The sequence below is a fragment of the Eutrigla gurnardus genome (assembly GCF_963514095.1).
Source record: "Eutrigla gurnardus genome assembly, chromosome: 19".
In the NCBI taxonomy this organism is placed as follows: Eukaryota; Metazoa; Chordata; class Actinopteri; order Perciformes; family Triglidae; genus Eutrigla; species Eutrigla gurnardus.
Window position 1 is genome coordinate 9,342,187 of NC_139930.1, and position 18,426 is coordinate 9,360,612.

The following is an 18,426-nucleotide window of genomic DNA, read 5'->3' on the forward strand; positions in this document are numbered from 1 at the left end:
TAAGGCACACCTGTGCACTAATCATGATGTCAGATCAGCATCTTGATGTGGCACACCTGTGAGGTGGGATGGATTATCTCAGCAAAGCAGAAGTGCTCACTATCACACATTTAGACAGATTTGTGAACAATGTTTGAGAGAAATGGTAATATTGTGTATCTGGAATGAATTTTAGATCTTTAAGTCCATCTCATGAAAAATGGGAGCAAAAACAAAAGTGTTGCGTTTATATTTTTGTTGAGTGTATGTAAAAATATTCAAACATGGCAAATGGAAATTTGTATATGGGATTTAATAACAGGCTAAATTATATGAGGAGGATATTTTCTGTGGCGCAGCGATCGGGAGCAGGTCTGATTACCATCCTTGTGTGTGAAGACGAACAACTTGTACCAAACAATTTAATGTGCTTTTGTGTGAAGTGGAGCCTCGTAGGTCCCTTCTACACTGTGCGACTGCTACAACACAGGAGGACATTTTCCCCTGGCTGTGCGGCACATTTATTTTGGGAGCGGTCCAGGAGACAGCAGGACTCCCTGGCATGGCGATGCATGTTGGAAGAGACGAGGGTTGGGGTCTAAGCAGCAGCCGACTCTGGTGTAACACATGAGGAAATGTCTGCTAACTGGGAGGACTGCCTTGCAGCTGGCAGCCGCCGCTCTGACATATGCCACGAATGGAAATAATGCTACGTTTTTTATTCATGACTCAACAGCAGAAGGGTGGAGGTGTCAGGGTAAAGGTAGTGGGTGGACATGCTGTCCAAGCCTGTAACAGAGGTCTCGGGTTCGATTCCCGCAACAGCAAACAATTAAGTTTCGCAGAGTCTTTGAGCAAGGTAGTGTCTGCCTGCTCACTTTAGTTTGCTGTCTAACTTTCTATTCACGTTTCAGTAGGCGTGGGTGCTGAAATGATTTTTTGCTGCCAACCAAAATGTGTCTGTAGTACCAAGGATCCAAAAATGTCAAGTAAAGTTGGCAAAAATAGGATCTGAAATGTTAAAGTCAAGTACGGCTGCTCGTGTTGAGAGAACATTTATTATGCTGCGTTTTCTGATCTCATGCTTCTGCAGGACAACACCACTGTATTCTGATGTTACACCGCCATGGTTAATGTTTGGTAAAGGCACAGAAACACCTGGCTTATGGTTAGGGAGAGAACACGGCTTGAGTTGAAATAAGTACATCGCTAGGCTTTTAGGATTTTTGTTGTCTTGGTTGTAATAATCCTTACATGTTTACAGTCGGGGAACGACCATGGTCATCGTCAAAACAGTGACTGAAGCAGTGATTGCAGTTGGAAACAGGAAATGAACAGCGGTGGCCTGTGTTTAAGTTAAACATTTTGGCTTATCCATTAATTCGACCTTCTCTTTCTGCTGATTTTGTTGCTAGGTAATAATGTCATAGATACATAGATAATAATATTTTTTGGGGCATTTGCTGGATGATTTTCTTGGGAAGACAGCGTTGCTTGAATCAATTTCCTTCCTGGTTGTTTCCACTGTGAGAAATGAGCTGATCCAATATTCACCCTCGTCTTTAAATGATTTCTGTCCCCACTCCGGGCTCTTTCCTGCCACTATGTTTGATATTGTTTTGTTTTGTTTTTTCATTTTTGCACATGTAACAGAAGATTGTATCAGACCCTGACATTTATTTGAATCACACATTGCAATAGTTGTAGAGCAAGGAACAAAGCTAAAGGTATTCCAAGAAACGTCTAAAGCTTGTTTTTGTGATGAATAAAGTATATCAATAGTTAGTGAGCAATTAAACTGAAACACATAGAAGCAAGTCCAGCCACAGTCGATGTGCAGAGTTGAATGTCTTACAGCAGCCAAAATTACAATATTCTAACTGAAATAAGTCACAGATTACCTTCAAATGTCCTCTCAGCTCTCTGAGGATGTTTAGAAACTCAACACAGTTTACAGCTGAGGCTCAAAACCTCAACCCAGAGCTGGCTGAAAGGATATTTGGGGATTTGGGTCTGTAAAGGCCCGCCCACCTGCTACAGGCTCCTCCCACTGCTGTGGGGGAGCCTCCAGCCTCAGACCAGTGCACCTCCAAGCTGTTAGCCCACCTCCTGCTCTCCAGCCTCGCTTATTATGTCTGTCTTGTTTGTGCCTGTTGTTGCAGATGCTGCTCTGGCTCTGCGCAGCCTTACATCTGGGATTTATTTGTGTGTGCTTACCACTAGTTTTCAGTGTCAGTAATCAAATATGGCTAACCGATGAAAATAGAAATCAACAGGTGGCCAAACAAATTCAGATGTACACAAAAATCTAAACAGTGTGTCAAGTCCTGTGGTGAAAATGTGACAAACATGATTTGACAAACACTAAATGGAGTAGTGCCAATGATTATTTTGTATCAAAAAGACAAAATAATGCACAAGAATGAAGAAAAATTACACTTGAATCCAAAGACACTTGTTATATTTCAGAGAAGCAAGTAAGTTCTCACGATAAACAGTGTGTGTTTCTGTTGTTGTTCTGTCTGCAGTTGTATACATCTGCGGGCCCCTGGAGACTTTCCTGAACATCATGAAACTGTTTCAGAGCGAGATCCAGGACCCAGAAAACTACGCCATCTTCTACTTGGATGTGTTTGCGGAGAGCTTGGCGGATCGCAAACCTTGGCAGAACTCTGACATTGACTGGGCCGATCCCATCAAGGTCTTTAAGGTACAGTGAACACACAACAGTACTCATAAATGCTTATATGTACACGTAACAGTATGTAGCGTCTCCTGATAAATGAGGCCGTGTTCATATTCTTTGTAGAGTTTTTGAATGTGCTGCTGTCACAGTTTCAAAGTTGTAATTGGAGGCAGGAAATGTAAAAAAACCAAAACCAGCATTGGGCATTAGAAATGGATGTCTCTGACAACACATATTTCTACTCTACTTACTGATTTACACAGAATGAAGTCCTTAAATCCAGCTGAAACCTGACAGTTGGGTCAAATACTTTCAGAATCAATTGTTTCAGATTAAATATCACTTGTTCCAAGAAGTTTCTTAAAACAAATCAAAATTATGGGAAGTTTTTATGGAAATGACACTTTTATGTGTGCACTCTAACTGATGATCTTAGGAGACTATTATTTCTGCCAAAATGTGGGCAAATTGATTCTCCCAAAGGATAAGGATCTCCCCATTATGGTCCTTTTGACAATAATAAGGCTTGAAATTCTCACTTGACATGAGTGAATGGTGGGATGTGTTTTCACAGGAAGCTATTTAGCACTACAAATTAGTGCACTGAGACCTAATAGAGTGTACACTGATGTGTTGCTCGTCAGATTTATCTCCCTAAATATCCCACTGGCTTCTCTTAATTCTCATTAATTCAGTGTTCTAGCATAATATTGAATTGATTATGGCACTTTCTGTCATAATGGTCTGCATATTCAATTAAATGCTTTGATTTCCATTTGCAGGACCTAAAGGTGTTAATGTGTAACTCCTCACACATCTTCACAGCTTTTATTCTATTTGGATATATGAATATTTGTCCTTCTGAAATGTGTTATTTGTGAACAGTATAGGAGCAACTCCTCACTGTCAATGTATGTCAACTTAAAGTTCTTGTTTTTGCCACTGAAGAACCCACATTGTTATTTTATGTGTCTGTATGTGTCTCTCTGTTAGTCACTTAGACACAAAAACACGGGGAAACCGTTTCCCATAAAGCATTTTTCATTATGAAATATTCTTCAAATAGCTTCTTGAATTAGCCTACACAGATTCAATATCTTGCCGTTTGTGTGCTATGATACCTATGCCTTTTCACAAAGCTTGAATTTATTTCAAGAATTGAGTAATTTTAAGATCGGAGACATGATTTCTGGTTGCAGTGTTTTTTTTTATGGCACTGTTGAAACCAATGATGGTGTATAAAACAGCTTTGGCATCAAACACAGTGATATCTGTTTATCTCAATATGAACTGCTTCTAACCTTGGCTACAGAACTACATTTCTGCTGCCATTTCTGCGATCATGCAAGCCGTTAATTTGTCTGCAAGTCATTACAGGGCTCATTATGGCAACGTGCTTTCTTCAGAGCAATACTTGCTTGTGGAAGTTTGTGGTGGTGTTGTAGCGTGCAAAAATGATGTGAGAGGATTTCCTAGAAACGTCTATCTTGTTTTTGTGATAGCAGCAAGTACATCAACAGAATCAAAGGTCATTGAAACACATGTTTGGATTGAAGCTTGCTGCTTAATATTTAATTTCTCCATCCAAACACCTGATCTGTGTCTCCTCCAGTCTGTTTTCGTCATAACGTACCGGCCTCCTGATAATCCAGAGTACAAGGACTTCCAGAGGAAACTCCACGCCAGAGCTCAGAGGGATTTCGGTGTGCATTTGGAACCATCGTTGGTAGGTTACAGCCCATGAAAACAGCATGCTTTCTCAGCGCAAACACTTTAATCTTTTACAAGCTATTCAGTCCAAAAGAAATCCCCACTGTGCTGTGTAATTGGCCAAACTTAATGATGAATGATGTTGACAACAATGTTCGCAATTAATACTTTTCCTTGTATTGCTTCTTTCATCTCAGCTGTTAAGTTTCCCAAAAGTATATTAGGCTGTACTTTTTAAAACAATTAGAATTTATTGTGTATATTGGTATTTAGCGCTTTTAGCGGTCCAAATTGTATCATTTTCAAAAAATTCCCATTGTGGCCGGTTGTTGAAAATTACCTTTCTCTCCCCGCAGATGGACTACATTGCCGGCGGCTTCTATGATGGTTTTGTGCTCTACGCAATGGCCTTGGAGGAGACGCTGGCAGAGGGAGGAGCCCAGAACGACGGCATCAACATCACCATGAGGACGCAGAACCGCCGATTCTGGGGTGAGGGAATGTGCTTTAACTTTTAAAAACTATAAAATGTTTGTTGTATTTTTACTCTTTTAGGTAGATTTGCTACTTTTTATTTTTTTTCATGTGCAATTCCACTTGGATGCACATGAACATGACTTCATGCATAATGTTAATTTGCCATTGATGAATGCTGGAGGCATTCTCCATGAAGCTGCTGCTGCCTCTCAGATAACAGGCAGCGGTGCTCTCCAATAAACACGCAGTGAGGCCAAGTGACCGACCCAGCTGGCTGTTGTTGGGAAGCACCGCTGAACCTAAAATGTGATTAACACAACAAATATAGTGTTATTGAACAGTTATCACACAGCACTCCAGTGAATAGTCCATTTGATGTTTGATGTGGGCACTCACACACTTCCTTGTTTACTTTGCCGGCTGACAGATGATCTGCGTTCACATCGTATTGGAAGTAGCAGAACAATGGGATGTTGTTGCCTCAGATTAAAAGGGTTGATGAGGGTTGTTTTGCTCAGCATGATGGCGGAAAAAAACAAGGAAAACAGGGCCAATGTTGAAAAAAATAATGGAAACTTGTGTGAATGTTTTGACAATGTTACTGGGTTTACTGAAGGAAACACTTTTTCATCCAATACTGGCTTTTTTCTACTTAGAGGTCACGTTGCAACTATTTTCCTACTTTTACTACAACATTCAGTAGTTAAGAGACGAGAAGATGCAGAGAGCGGAGCTATGAGGTGATACAGTGATCTTAAACAGAACTGAAAGACGCAGGCTTTATTAAAGTCAGTACAGCAAAAGCACTGGACTGATGGACGGGATGACAACACATTTATGGTGACTTAAAAGTCCTCAGTCATACTCTATGTGATGTTGAATCAGAACCTTAATGTGGATATTGTTTGTGTTTTTAGGAGTGACTGGACTCGTTACCACAGACCACAAAAATGCCAGAGATATAGACGTCAACCTGTGGGCGATGACCAACCAGGAGACAGGAGAGTATGGGGTAAGTCGTACATTCACTGTTACCGTCGATAATTTGCTTTGTGTTTATTGTGTTTGTGATCTTCAGCAGTGTTTTATATGGAAGTAAGTAGATGATTGAACTGACAGTTATTTTGCAGAGGAAAGGTTTTGTAGAGGATTTAATGTCAATATGATTTAGAGCCTGACCGATAAAGGATTTTGAAGGCCGATACCGATATTCCGATATATCGGCCGATATTTTTTTTATTTCAGAAACGCGTAACAAAACATTAACAGATTTCCCTAACATTAGTTATTTGTAGTTATTTATGAGTCTTCACTAAAATAATATGATAATGCAGTTTAAAAATAAACTTGTTTATTTTATTGTCACAACGGAACAGCAGAACATCAAAATATATTAAAGTTCTGATGAATAAAATGTATAAAAATACAAACTTAAGATATAAAACTTAAAGTCCTTTGAACAAAAACAATAACAACAACAACCAAACACAAAGTTACCAGTATTAAAAGACTTGGTAAGCTTCATAAATATAACTTCGAACAAGACTGGAGACAAATTCTGTTAAGTTCTATAAGGGTGTTTCGTCCGTTTTTATTTTATTTTTAAAATATTCATTTATCGGCCATTATAAATGCAGATACCGATAGTTCGGAAAATGCCTAATATGATTTAAATAAAGCAAAGTCAGTGAGTCAAAGGCTGCTGAATAAACACTGATATTAACTAAAGAGAATAGAATATTCTATGAAATAGAATAGGTAAAGACCTGAAAGTCAAAATCTCTCCTCACACTTTATTGGTTTGGATGTTCAGAACTGTACACGGGTACAAGAAGAGTCATGGACAAAATTTTGGACATTTTGCTGGAAAGTGATGGGATTTTAATAGAAAAGTGTGTACAATTTATGTGTTGTTGTTTTTTTTCAAACCTGTGTTTGGACTGTAATGTCAGACAATGGACTTCAGAGCACACAGATTGTTACAGAGAGCTGTGGCTGATAAGCAGATCTGTCTTACATACCATGTTATTCTTCCAGAGTTACTACCATGTGTGCTGATAGGGGTTACTGGAGTTTCACAATCAACACCAATTTACAGAAATATGAAATGCTTTTTTTTTTTTTACGAAAGGAAGGAGCAAGGGATAAGGCTGCTAACCAGGAACCACAACATCCCTATTTGGCGTCTGGTCGGGGAACATTTGTTGTGTGTCTCCCTCCCCGCTCATTTCATGTCATCTCTGTACTTTTACTATCTAATTCAAGCATAAAACACCCACAAACAACATTTTCAAAAGAGGTGTCCTCAATAATAGATGCAGAAAGAACACAAGCAGTCATATGAGAACTTTACCTCAATAAAATTGTCTAAAAGTGGAAGGATTTTGATTTTGAACAGGTAACAAGGCTACAAATCTTAACATTAAATGCCAGCTTTTGGTGCTTGACAGTTTTCAGTGCTCACTGCTACAGGAAAACAATGCAGATCTCAATCAGTTAATGTGCCTCTACTTACTAATTTAAATGTCTAAATTCTTTTCAGCATATTTGTTTAAAACCTCAGCTTTCGCTCGCCTTTGATGCAATGAAAGCAAATGGATATTACTATCTGGGACGTATTCTGTTGGTCGTGACTTCTTTAATGATAAGATGCATAAAACCTCAAATTTCCTTCACAGTCCAATGAAAATATTTGTGTATGTTGCGCTCTGCAAACACTGCTGTGAACTGCACCAGTGTGTATTTTTTTTTTTACCTCTGAGGGTAGACGAAGTGGGTTAGTTTTAGACTTCAGTTAGAATTTCATAGCGGCCCTCAGAGGCTGTCAGCGTGACTTCCTGGTCTAATTTATCCTTGGTTTTTAATTGGTCCATTTATATGGTCCATTGACCCGAGTAGCCGGCAGCTTAGAGGAAAACATTGCAGGTTGGTTTCAGGTTTCAGCATCTCAGACTGCTGAATAGAATAGAATATCAATATCAAAATTACTTTGATGGAAAACTGTCTAGACACATTTTGTTTTGTTTGTCCTCGTCATGTTAATTGTTAAATTCATGACTCCATTTTACGTTAACATTTACAGAAGAAAGACACTCCTTCATGCTCCTTTTCAAAATGGAGACGTTGCTGTTTGATTGACATTACTATGGACATCATAACAACTGAGATGGAAACAAATCTGCAATCATGACACATGGCTAAATAATATGATAACCACAATGAAATGTTATGACATTACTACATTGTTCCACAGTGGATGAACATGTGTTTTACACATCTGTACACATGGCATGACGATTCTGTAATCTCAGTTTACAAATCTTATTTCTGTGAGGACGAAAGTTAACCTACAAAATGTGGACATGCTCTATATTAATTCCACAGCCCCCCAAAATTAAACTCCTCAAGACCTGTAAACAACGTGTGTGTAAATTGGTGGAGTTACTGTATATTACAGTATATAATGAAGCTAACAGACTTAAAGGAAATAGAGGTTTTAAGAGTGAGCACTAGCATGAAGTGAGGTGTCGGGGGAGATCTGCAGTAGACGGAGGAGCTGAGATGCTGAGATGCTACAGCTATTTCAGAAGGAGCTCCCCTTGACCCGCCACATTCTGCATTGTTTCCTCGACCCTCCGTCAGGTGACAGCCTTCAAGGTTTCAGCAGAGATGAGACGACAGACGGGGGGGCATGGCTGGATAACCTAAAAACCCCTCCAGCTAGTTAGAAACACAGGAGTCGTGTTTCACTGCAGGACAACAGATGCTGCTTGTGAAGCTGTACCGTCAAAATAAAGCTCACTTGCACACATACGAGCTATTCAGGATGTTGGTCAAACTCTGCTTGTGTCGTAGAAGTAAGGGCAATGATGGAGACTTAAGACCTTTGACCTCTACATCATCTTGGGTTAATTCAATGACTCTCTCGAAATATTGTGATTACAAGAAAATATTTAAATGTGAGGTAACAACATAATTAAGTTGAGATCTTGAGATAATTGATTACTGCTGTAGTTATATCCTACATGACCTTTTGGGAAATACGTTCATGAACTTTCTTGTTTAGTCTTTATTCTGAAGTTACCAGGCAATATGGTTGCACGACAAATCATAGCTAAACAATAAATGGATACATGTATAGTAATAGTAGATTGCTCAGAACATGCGGTGAAGTGAGCTTTATTTCACCTGTTTAAACGAGCATTTCCCTCTGTGTGTGCAGCTTGTTGCGTACTACAACGGCACCACCAAAGACATCATCTGGTCCCAGACAGAGAGAATCCACTGGCCCAATGGTGGCCCACCGCTGGATAACCCCCCCTGTGTGTTTTCCACAGACGACCCCTCCTGCAATGATGGTACGTCAACTCCGTCTCATCCGTCTTAACAGCACACTTAATAGTTTAACCTACCTACGGATGATGAGACCATTTCTGAAGTGAAAGATTCTCTAGAAACAAGCTATATGAGGTTGACTGATGCCGATTCCTGGAAATTTCATGAAAAGAATTATGACAGGAAGTTCACGTACAGCGTTATGCCACACTTAATGGCACACTTTTTTCTCTTGACTCGAGTAAGATTGAATTGCGCATTAGATGGACATTATAATGGACTAATGTCACTAATCGCTGTCATCTCTACAGGGCTTGTGATATTTTCATTGATGCTGTGATGATAAATGTGTTGTTTTTCTCCAATTTCATCCCGATTCTATCCCTCAATGAAGTGAAAGAGCAAATTTATGTGGTGTACTATTTGCTTGAATGACAAGTGGCGTGAAAAGTAAGTGCTGGAAACAGTCTTGCATGAACAGAATGACAGTTTGAGAGGAAAATGTCACAGATGATAAACTGGAGAGGAAAACCATTGCAATTAAAAATGTATTTTGGTAGGAAGGAGGGATAATGAGTGGATGAGCAATAAATGTGACTCGGTCATGAAGAGTTGAGAGCCTGGATGTCGCCTTCTTTAAGAGAAATGTTCTGTTAAGCTGTATGGGAATGTAATATTAACGGGTTCCAGCTGTGTTGATACTGCAGTTGGTATCAGTCTTCTCAACCTTGAAGGAAAGCAAAGACGTGCATTCAGAATTGTTGAACTAATCCTTTAGTGGTTGCTTTATTAAGGAATTTTAGGTAAGAGAAGATCAAATGAATCATTTGACAACTACAACTACATTGTCATCTATTGTCAACAAACATAGATTTACACAACTACACAAAATGTGGACTAAATTCCACCCTTCATTTCACTATTTCATGAATGAAGTGATCTTTAGGTGTTGATTAGTGGCAGAAGAGTATCATCCGGTGATATTCAGCAGGTGGAATAATCTCCATAGTCTCCATTAGGGTTTTAACGACATCTCAGGAACGTCAGAGATGTGTGACTCTGGTTTACAGATTGCTGAAGCACCGCAGCTGTACTTCAGGAAGTCACAGCTGTGTTTTATAACAGCACCGTGCTTTTTTTTTTGTTTTTTTTTCTCTCTCTTTTCAAAGATATGAATGTGGACATCTGTTGAACATATGAAAGACAACTGAGTGTGGAATCTCTCTACTCTTGTTTTCCAGGTCATCTGCCTGTTCTGGGTATCGTAGCTGTGGGATCCGGCTTAGCGCTCATCATTTTTGGAATCTCCAGTTTCCTCATTTACAGGTGAGTTTGATTCGCCGAGCTGATGCTTCCTGTCTGTGCTACTTTTAGCTGAAAACCCAGAGATATTTTTTTTTATTCCTCTTGAAGACCGAGTTCAAGAGAGAGAGAGACTGAGTGCGAGAGAGAGAAATGTTTGAAACAGAATTTATGGGTCGTGCTGCTATAGGTGCCAGTGTGGTATTTACTCAATTGTTGCCACAGCAACGGCTCAGCAGGTGACGGTGTTAAAGCAGCAGCGAAGGGTGTTTAAGCTGTCAAGTGAGCTCATATACACGCCTAGAACAACCTCCTCGGCTATTCTCACTTAATGATCATTGGTACATTCATTAAGTTACGTTTTATTTGTGCTGGCTTCAAACTATCAATCTATTAATCTAACTATTACAATCTATTGCAATAATTCACACACTACTGATGTCCTGAAAGTCATAGTTTTTGTGACAAGTGAAGTAATTTTAATGTGTTTCCAATGCAGAGCAACTGTTTCAAACATTTGGTCAATCAAATGTCAAGTGTTTTATTCTGTTGTTTCCTGATTGATATTGACAAGACGGAATTGGGAGATTTATCCAAAATAAGGGTTTAAGGATGGACGGTGCCATGTGCTGTGAAGATCGCAAAGCCCTGAGGCTAATTTGTGATATGGAGCTATAAAAATCAAATTGATGCGACTTGACCGTGGACACTTTGGTCATGTCATGAATTGTTTCCTATCTACATTCTAGAATTACAAATACATGTAGGTCGTACATGTCTTTTTAGATTTTCTTTCATTATCTTTTAAATGTGACTTACAAAATCTTACCGAACAATGACAGGCACTATGAGAAGGATTTATGTGAGAAACAATGCATTGACTCATACAAAAAGAATCCCTCTAACTATGTCATTACTGTGTTTGGGACGTTTCTGGATGTCAACTTCCATTTAAGTTGGGCGTCCAGGCGCCACATAGTAAGGACGTATCCAAGAGGAAGCTATGGAAATGGTGGCCTCGGCCATATTTACACACCGCACCTGACAAATCCTGGGCCTTTTAAGAATTCATGTAACGTGGAAAAAGGTTGTTTGGAGTCTAGTATCTATTTGCCCTTCATGACCTCAGTATTTTTTAAATCCTTGTTAAAGCCTCGCAAATATAGATTCATATTCAAAGACAGGTTCAAATAATCACATTTTTCACCTTTTTCTTACTGTTATAAGATGGATTTGATTTGCAGTGGAGTCATTAGTTAGATCCAGTTGAGAACTGTAACTACATAGGTGGCTTCATCTTTAATAGAAAGCCATACAGACTATGGCACTGTATCTAGATTGTCTCTAGCTAGAATGTTTCATTTAATATAAATGTACTATATGTAATTCAGCGTTTAAAAGTGTCATTGTTTGTTGTCCTTGTTGTAGGTTTGAGTTATTAGTAATTGCCTGCCTCACTTCCAGTGGTTGTAACATTGTGCTCTGCATTCAGCTGTAAAAACAAATTCAAATGAAGTTGTTACTGCGTCCCAAGTGGCCCAGTCTACGTGTTGTTTATGGAAATCACTGCGAGTGCTAGATTGAGCCTCATTTAATTACACAAGAAGTTAATCATGCATGCCATTAGCAATTAAGCTAAGGATCACTTTATTCTGGATAATTTCATGGGTGAAATTGGCGTCTAATTAAAATAATTCATGTTTCTATTTTTCACTTTTTCATCAATTCTTCAAAGGTGTCTTTTCATAGGCTGTTACTGAGCTTCATGACTTGTAAACAATGATTTTTATGTAAGGAGGAGATGATTTATGTGTCACTACACAGCTCTAACTAACAAATCACATCGATTATCTGATCAATTGTCTAATACTGACTATTAACACAAACAAGTGTTAATCACCAGCCAATCAGAATGGATTTTGATCAGAGGAATGGTGGAAGAAAGACGGAGGAGCAGCTATTCGCCTGAGGTAAATCCACTTAACCTGAATCTGAGATGATCATGTGCAATATCATAAAACTACCAGATAATTATATGCAGACTTAATTCTGAACACTGACATTCTCTTCTCTGTTTCTTTTTTCAGCTCCCAGTTCAACAAGCACAGGATGATTTCCTAACTAGCTAGCTAGTTTTCCTGGACTCTTGGCCAGTAAGTTTTGTGAAATATTCTCTTCTTTTCTTTGAGTTCTTTAAAATGAAATCTGGTATCCAAGTTTGACATTCGATGCAACAACAAGCATCTATTTCTGCTATGGGAACCACACAGGCAAACTCTGTGATGCACATTTGCTTCTGACCTCGATCTAGTCTAACGATTCATAATTTACATAAATGACAGTTTTATATATGGAAAGCTATTTCTCAAGTAAAAAGCATTAAATACACCATTGCTAGAAGTTAGAAGTATCTCTGTGGCGGCTCTGTTTGATACCAAAGGCTAACAAATCACTTCCTGTTTTTGCAGACACCAGTGGAGCTTTGCTGATGGACAGAGAGGCCGACAGCAGAGCTGTTTACACCGTCTTTAAGACCATCCAGCCGCTGAGAGGCCTCCATGTTCACCTCTTGACCTGTAAAAACACCACTAAAACCCTTTGGAGTTTTGTCACTGTTAATAGTTATTCTCAGATCAATCAGCTGATCACCCAGAGCTCAACTTGATATGCATAGGGGGTTGCAATTTCTAAGAATGATATATGATTATATATTTTATATATTTTTAATAGGAAAAATGTAATAGAAGATATATAATTGGTTCTATCCATGATATATTTGCTGCTGCTTATGTGTTTTGTAATAAAGAGAAATATTTTATACTCGTATTAATTAAGTTTGTAATATCTGGGGGAAGGGATATTTTAAGTCTATTTCACAGGGCAGAAGTTGCAATAACAAGAGGCAGCCAGCCCAACATTGTGAAGTTATTGGTGTGTTTTGTATCAGAAATGGGTCGCTGGTTGGGTAGTTTTGGTGATATGTCTCTCTTCTGACATGATAACCTACAACTTCTAAATATTGCCTGTGTAAAATTTACAAAATAGTAGATTTGATGAATAAACAATTTAACAAAAAAGTTTCATTTTATTGTTTTGTGGTTAAAAAAAACAAAAGATAAGTGCTGCAACAAATTATTTGAATGTCTTCCGTCTTGTAGTCTTTATGTCTTTTTTTTTCTTAAAAATGAAAAAAAAATTCCTGACAAAAAAATTATCTTTTCAAGAGTGCCAGTATGTAACTGAAGGCAGGTGACCTGCATTCGTACCATGTTGTTGCAAAACGTTGATTTCAATGACAAACAGGTGATTTCTCAGCCTATTTACTCTGCAAAAAAGTACAGCGTACATGTGCATCTAATACAAATAATTCTCTCCTTTTCTAAATATCAACCTGCAGCACTCAGGAGATTTAACCTGGATGTTTGGCAGCTCTCCGTTTCTTGAGTGAGAGTCTGCAGTCTGGAGTGCGGCAGCAGTGTGAGGGGATGTTGAGCAGAGCAGCAGTGGCTCTGTTGTTTTAATGGAGGGGTTGGTCCAGCTGAGGTATTCACATATGGGACTTATGAAACAATAGGCCCAGTGTGGAGCCCCACACTTTGCCCCTCTGGCTGCCAGAGGTCTCTAAACGAGGCTCCTTAAATAGAAAAATACCTTCTTTTTTTTGGTGGTGGAGGTGGACGGGGTTGGAGGGCACCAGCGGTTAAATGGTGTTTCCTGCCCTCAAAATGGTTGCACATCAGCATGGCATTGAGTATTTGTAGAAACAAACAAGCATCAGAATCCCCTTTAACGTCCAGGGCTGTCCAACTACACAGTTTGTCCCTGGTGAAAAACTAATTCTTAAAAAAAGGAGCCACTTTTGAGGCCGAGTGAGATGGTTCGGGGAAAGGCTAAAATGCGGTGATATGCGGACGCTGCAATAATTTCCTGCAGCCATCTGGAAGTGTTTTACACCTTTTAGATTGGGTTGGAATGTATGGCCTCTGCTCGTTTTTCATTTCAAGTGTTTAAAACTGAAAATCCCCCCCCCCCCCCCCCCCTCAAACACACACACACACACACACGTCCAGACTCTGTACTAATAGATTAATATTTTGCTTTACAGACACAGCAGCTCCTTTTTGAAATGTTTATTTGCCAGAACGCCTCTCCCCCTCTGTGGTGCTCTGTGTTTGCCAGTCAGACTGATGATAAACAAACAATAAAAACACTTGAAAAGTGTCGAAAATATCACTGACTAGACAATGACAATGACTAGATTAAATCATCTGGTTTGGCTGTGCAGACAGCTGGAGGTTGTTTGCAGTTGTGGAGCAGTTCCTATCCACTTTGATTCATAGAGCGGTGATCAGCGGGGAAAAACAGAGTGAATGAGAGATAAGGATCTAATAATAATATTGCTTCATATGGTAAATTAAAATTGACTGGGCTAAATTAATTAATTTATTGTTTTTTGTGTTTTTTTAATAACCCTCAGCATAGCATTCACTAAACTAACCTAACAACACAACTTAATATAACATAGCAAACCTTAGACAATGCATTGTAAACAAGATGGGACCTTACATGACATAATATAACCTAACTCAGCGTAAAATATTATTATAATGCTGATATAGCATTAACGTACTGTAAAAACATTCGGGGTAAGAAACTCACAGACCTCTGCCTTTTCCATGAGTTAATAATAATGTGGGATTTGGATCCAAAATTAAAGTATTTGCTGTGATGACGTCTTATTTAGCCAAGAAATGTAAAAGATTCAAAGTTTTCAAGAAGGGATTTTACTCACGTATTTTATTGGAGCCCAAAATGATAAAAGCACTTCAGCTTGGGCACAGACCTTTATTTCAGAAATCTAACCAAAAAAACATTGACTTTAAGACGATGGAACAGGAAGTTCAACTAATTTCTGGGGGTTGGACTACTTCCTGCAGTGCTCTATAACACGCCATGACCTTATCTAACATACTGTAATAATAATTTGAAATGTAAGCAATGCAATATTATGTTAAATAACACAACACAACTGTCACGGTTGTTGAATGCAAAAGGGTAACTCCATGAAGAGGACCCGCTCCCTATTCAGTTATTATTGGCTCGTTGTATTGTAACAAAAACACAGCAATTGTTAGTTTTAGGTGATTATACACTAATGACAACATAGTTATGAATGTGATATTCAATTTCTGTCAATAAAATCCCACTAAATGCTACACAAAGTTCCTTTAATACAAAAACTTTAAACCGTGTTATGTGAACTTTAGCCTCCTGCAGTTTGTTCATGAATAGCTTTAAAACATTTCTGCACTCAACAAGTTTGTTTTACGATTTATTTGCCTCACAACAGATTTCAATCTACAAAACTACAAAAACACAGTCACACTGACTCACCAAATGTTTGCCTTTTGACAAAGAAGTGTCTCATCTTTACATACAAAACACTAAATCACCTGCTCACTCAGTAAAGCCGCTGAATAAAAAACACAGTTCAAGTTCTTTTTACAAGACGTACGCACTCATAAATCAACGCAGCATGTGTTCCACCACTGCTATACATTTCAAAATGCCAAGGTTTGTGTTACTGTAGTCAAAACTTTGGTTAACCATATTTTACTTATTGTATTTTCAGTCCCAATGTCTTCAAGTCTGAACATGAAATACTGAATTTTGTGTCAGTTCCACAGTTGTGTCATTGGTATCAGCTTTTATCAGCTTTTATGTGCACAGTTCCCTTTATTTGTCTGTCATTAGATTTGTATTATTTATAAAGTGTGTGTGTGTGTGTGTGTGTGTGTGTGTGTGTGTGTGTGTGTGTGTGTGTGTTTATGTGTATGAGTCTACGTTTTGGTGATGCACAGCAAATCCTGTCGTACATTTTCCAATGACAATAAATGCATTCTTTTCTATTCTATTTGTATCTTTGAGGCAACGGCCGTTGGAAACGATTTGTTTGAAAAAGGATTCAAATTCAATGGCGAACACATATAAATGATAAACACGGTGCATTACTTCCTCTATATTCAATCTCATGCTATATGAGTTTTAGAGCCAAACATTTCTGCCACATTTATTTTGTTTTGTGCTTGTTTTTGCACATTTAAGCTCTTTGCAATAAAACAATGAAAGAATACCGCAAAATAAATTTAAAACATTTATGATGACCGATCATACTGCTGCAGTAACTTCCAATCTCTCAGTTTTAAAGGAAACATTATTTTTACAGTGATTGAGTTGGGAGTTATATTTGTGCCAGTGTTCGCAGCACGGAGATAATGTTAGGACATCTGAGTCCGCTCCCAGTGAGTTTGTTAAAAATAAAGAATGTGTGAGTGGATTCTAATTTTCCTCATTGTTTTTCACTTTGGTCGGAGGAAAAGACCACCGATTCAAAAACTATTCATTTAAAGTAGAAGAAGGAAGAAGGATTTTACTATCTACTCTTGATTTCAGTTCCAATAATGATTTCAGACTGAAAATGTATTTGATTTTTTCTTTTATAAAGTTACAAATTTTAAATCTGTTTATTCCAGTATGGGTGTTTACAGTGTAATGTTGTTGCATATTCCATCATGTATTTAAAAGGAAAGAGCCCTTTGTCTGGGACTACAAAAAAATGTGTTTTTACACATCAAAATTGAACAAGTAGAGCACGGCCCAGTGAAATTAAAATCTAAAACACACAAGTCTGCATAAATATACACACGTACAGTCACTGCATGTAAACGCTTCTGTAATCAGATCTGCTATCGGACCGCTATCTCAGGAAGGGCTGCCCGAAAGATGGAGATACCGCACAAATAGAGCAATCCATTCTTGGTTTGAGGTGACTTGCCAGATGAAATCCAAATTATTACTTATTCCTCAAAAATAAAACCATGAGGCAACGGACCACCTCGCCTCTGAACGATGTTAATTCATTTATCCCGTGTGTATAAAAAGTGAAATGAGAAAGGCCCAGCTGTCGGCAGAGGGTTGAGATTCAAGTCCCCAAAGTCACAACTCTGTGGTAAAAACATCAGCTCGCTCACGCTTCCGCCACAACCGTCAGCCCAATACACTTTATGTGAGATTGTTCCTCTGTTCTTTGTGCTGCTGTCCTTGTTGATCTCACCACCTGGTTTTTCCCCTTTTTTGCAGGAAACTGAAGCTGGAGAAAGAGCTGGCTGGAATGCTGTGGAGGATTCGGTGGGAGGACCTTCAGTTCGAGAGCCCCAATAAATACCACAAGCGAGCCGGCAGTCGGCTCACCCTGTCGCAGGTAGATTATCTTCTCAAACTCCAAGACCAAATATAATACAAATGTGCAGGTGAGGTGACAGAACACAAACGTACCAAAGTGGCTTCAGAGAATTAAAGACTCATATTAAAGCTGGCATCACTGAGCTTTATATCTCCTTTTATTCCATCAGTGCGGCTGGCTTGACGTGAGACTAAGCTGTTGTTCTTCTGGCAGGTGACGTTGTCATGTCTGCCAGCAGGAAAGACTCAAAACAGGCTCCTCAGCTTTCATTCACACGGGACTGTTTATCAGTCCCGAGATGTCGCTGTTGTAAAATCAGACTCGCCAGGAACGCCAACGTCGTGTTTGAAGTTTAGAGCTTCACCCTGACGCCACGCTGTGTGCTGTGTATCAAAATGCAGTTGGAGATTTTTCTTTTAAAAAAAAAAGAAGCAAAGCTGCGGCCCTGAGAAGAGTCCAAATCCTTTGTTGGTTCACACATTCCTGAAAGCTTTCCCAGTGGTTTATTGAAGGTGGCTGGGTTTGGCGGTGGCAGACACATATTAAATGATTGTTAAAATAAGCCCCCGTCTGGCTCCGGTCCCTACATATATAATACCTCATCACGTTCTTCCAGTATCAGGTTCTGTTGTCTGAGGGCTAATGCATCTCCTTCGGGCTTGTGTTTTTCATCCCACACGTGCAAGCGTTCATG

At 38.9% G+C, this 18,426-nt stretch overlaps 1 protein-coding gene across 1 annotated transcript in view; it reads left to right on the forward strand.

Moving 5' to 3' along the window:
• The window catches only part of npr2 (natriuretic peptide receptor 2), a 50,154-nt gene that overhangs the window by 9,133 nt on the left and 22,595 nt on the right, over positions 1 to 18,426 (forward strand). Inside the window, 7 exon segments of the mRNA XM_084035054.1 lie at positions 2,508 to 2,689; positions 4,278 to 4,391; positions 4,732 to 4,867; positions 5,770 to 5,864; positions 9,075 to 9,210; positions 10,429 to 10,513; positions 17,630 to 17,750. Of these exon segments, the coding sequence (XP_083891180.1) occupies positions 2,508 to 2,689; positions 4,278 to 4,391; positions 4,732 to 4,867; positions 5,770 to 5,864; positions 9,075 to 9,210; positions 10,429 to 10,513; positions 17,630 to 17,750 (869 nt within the window).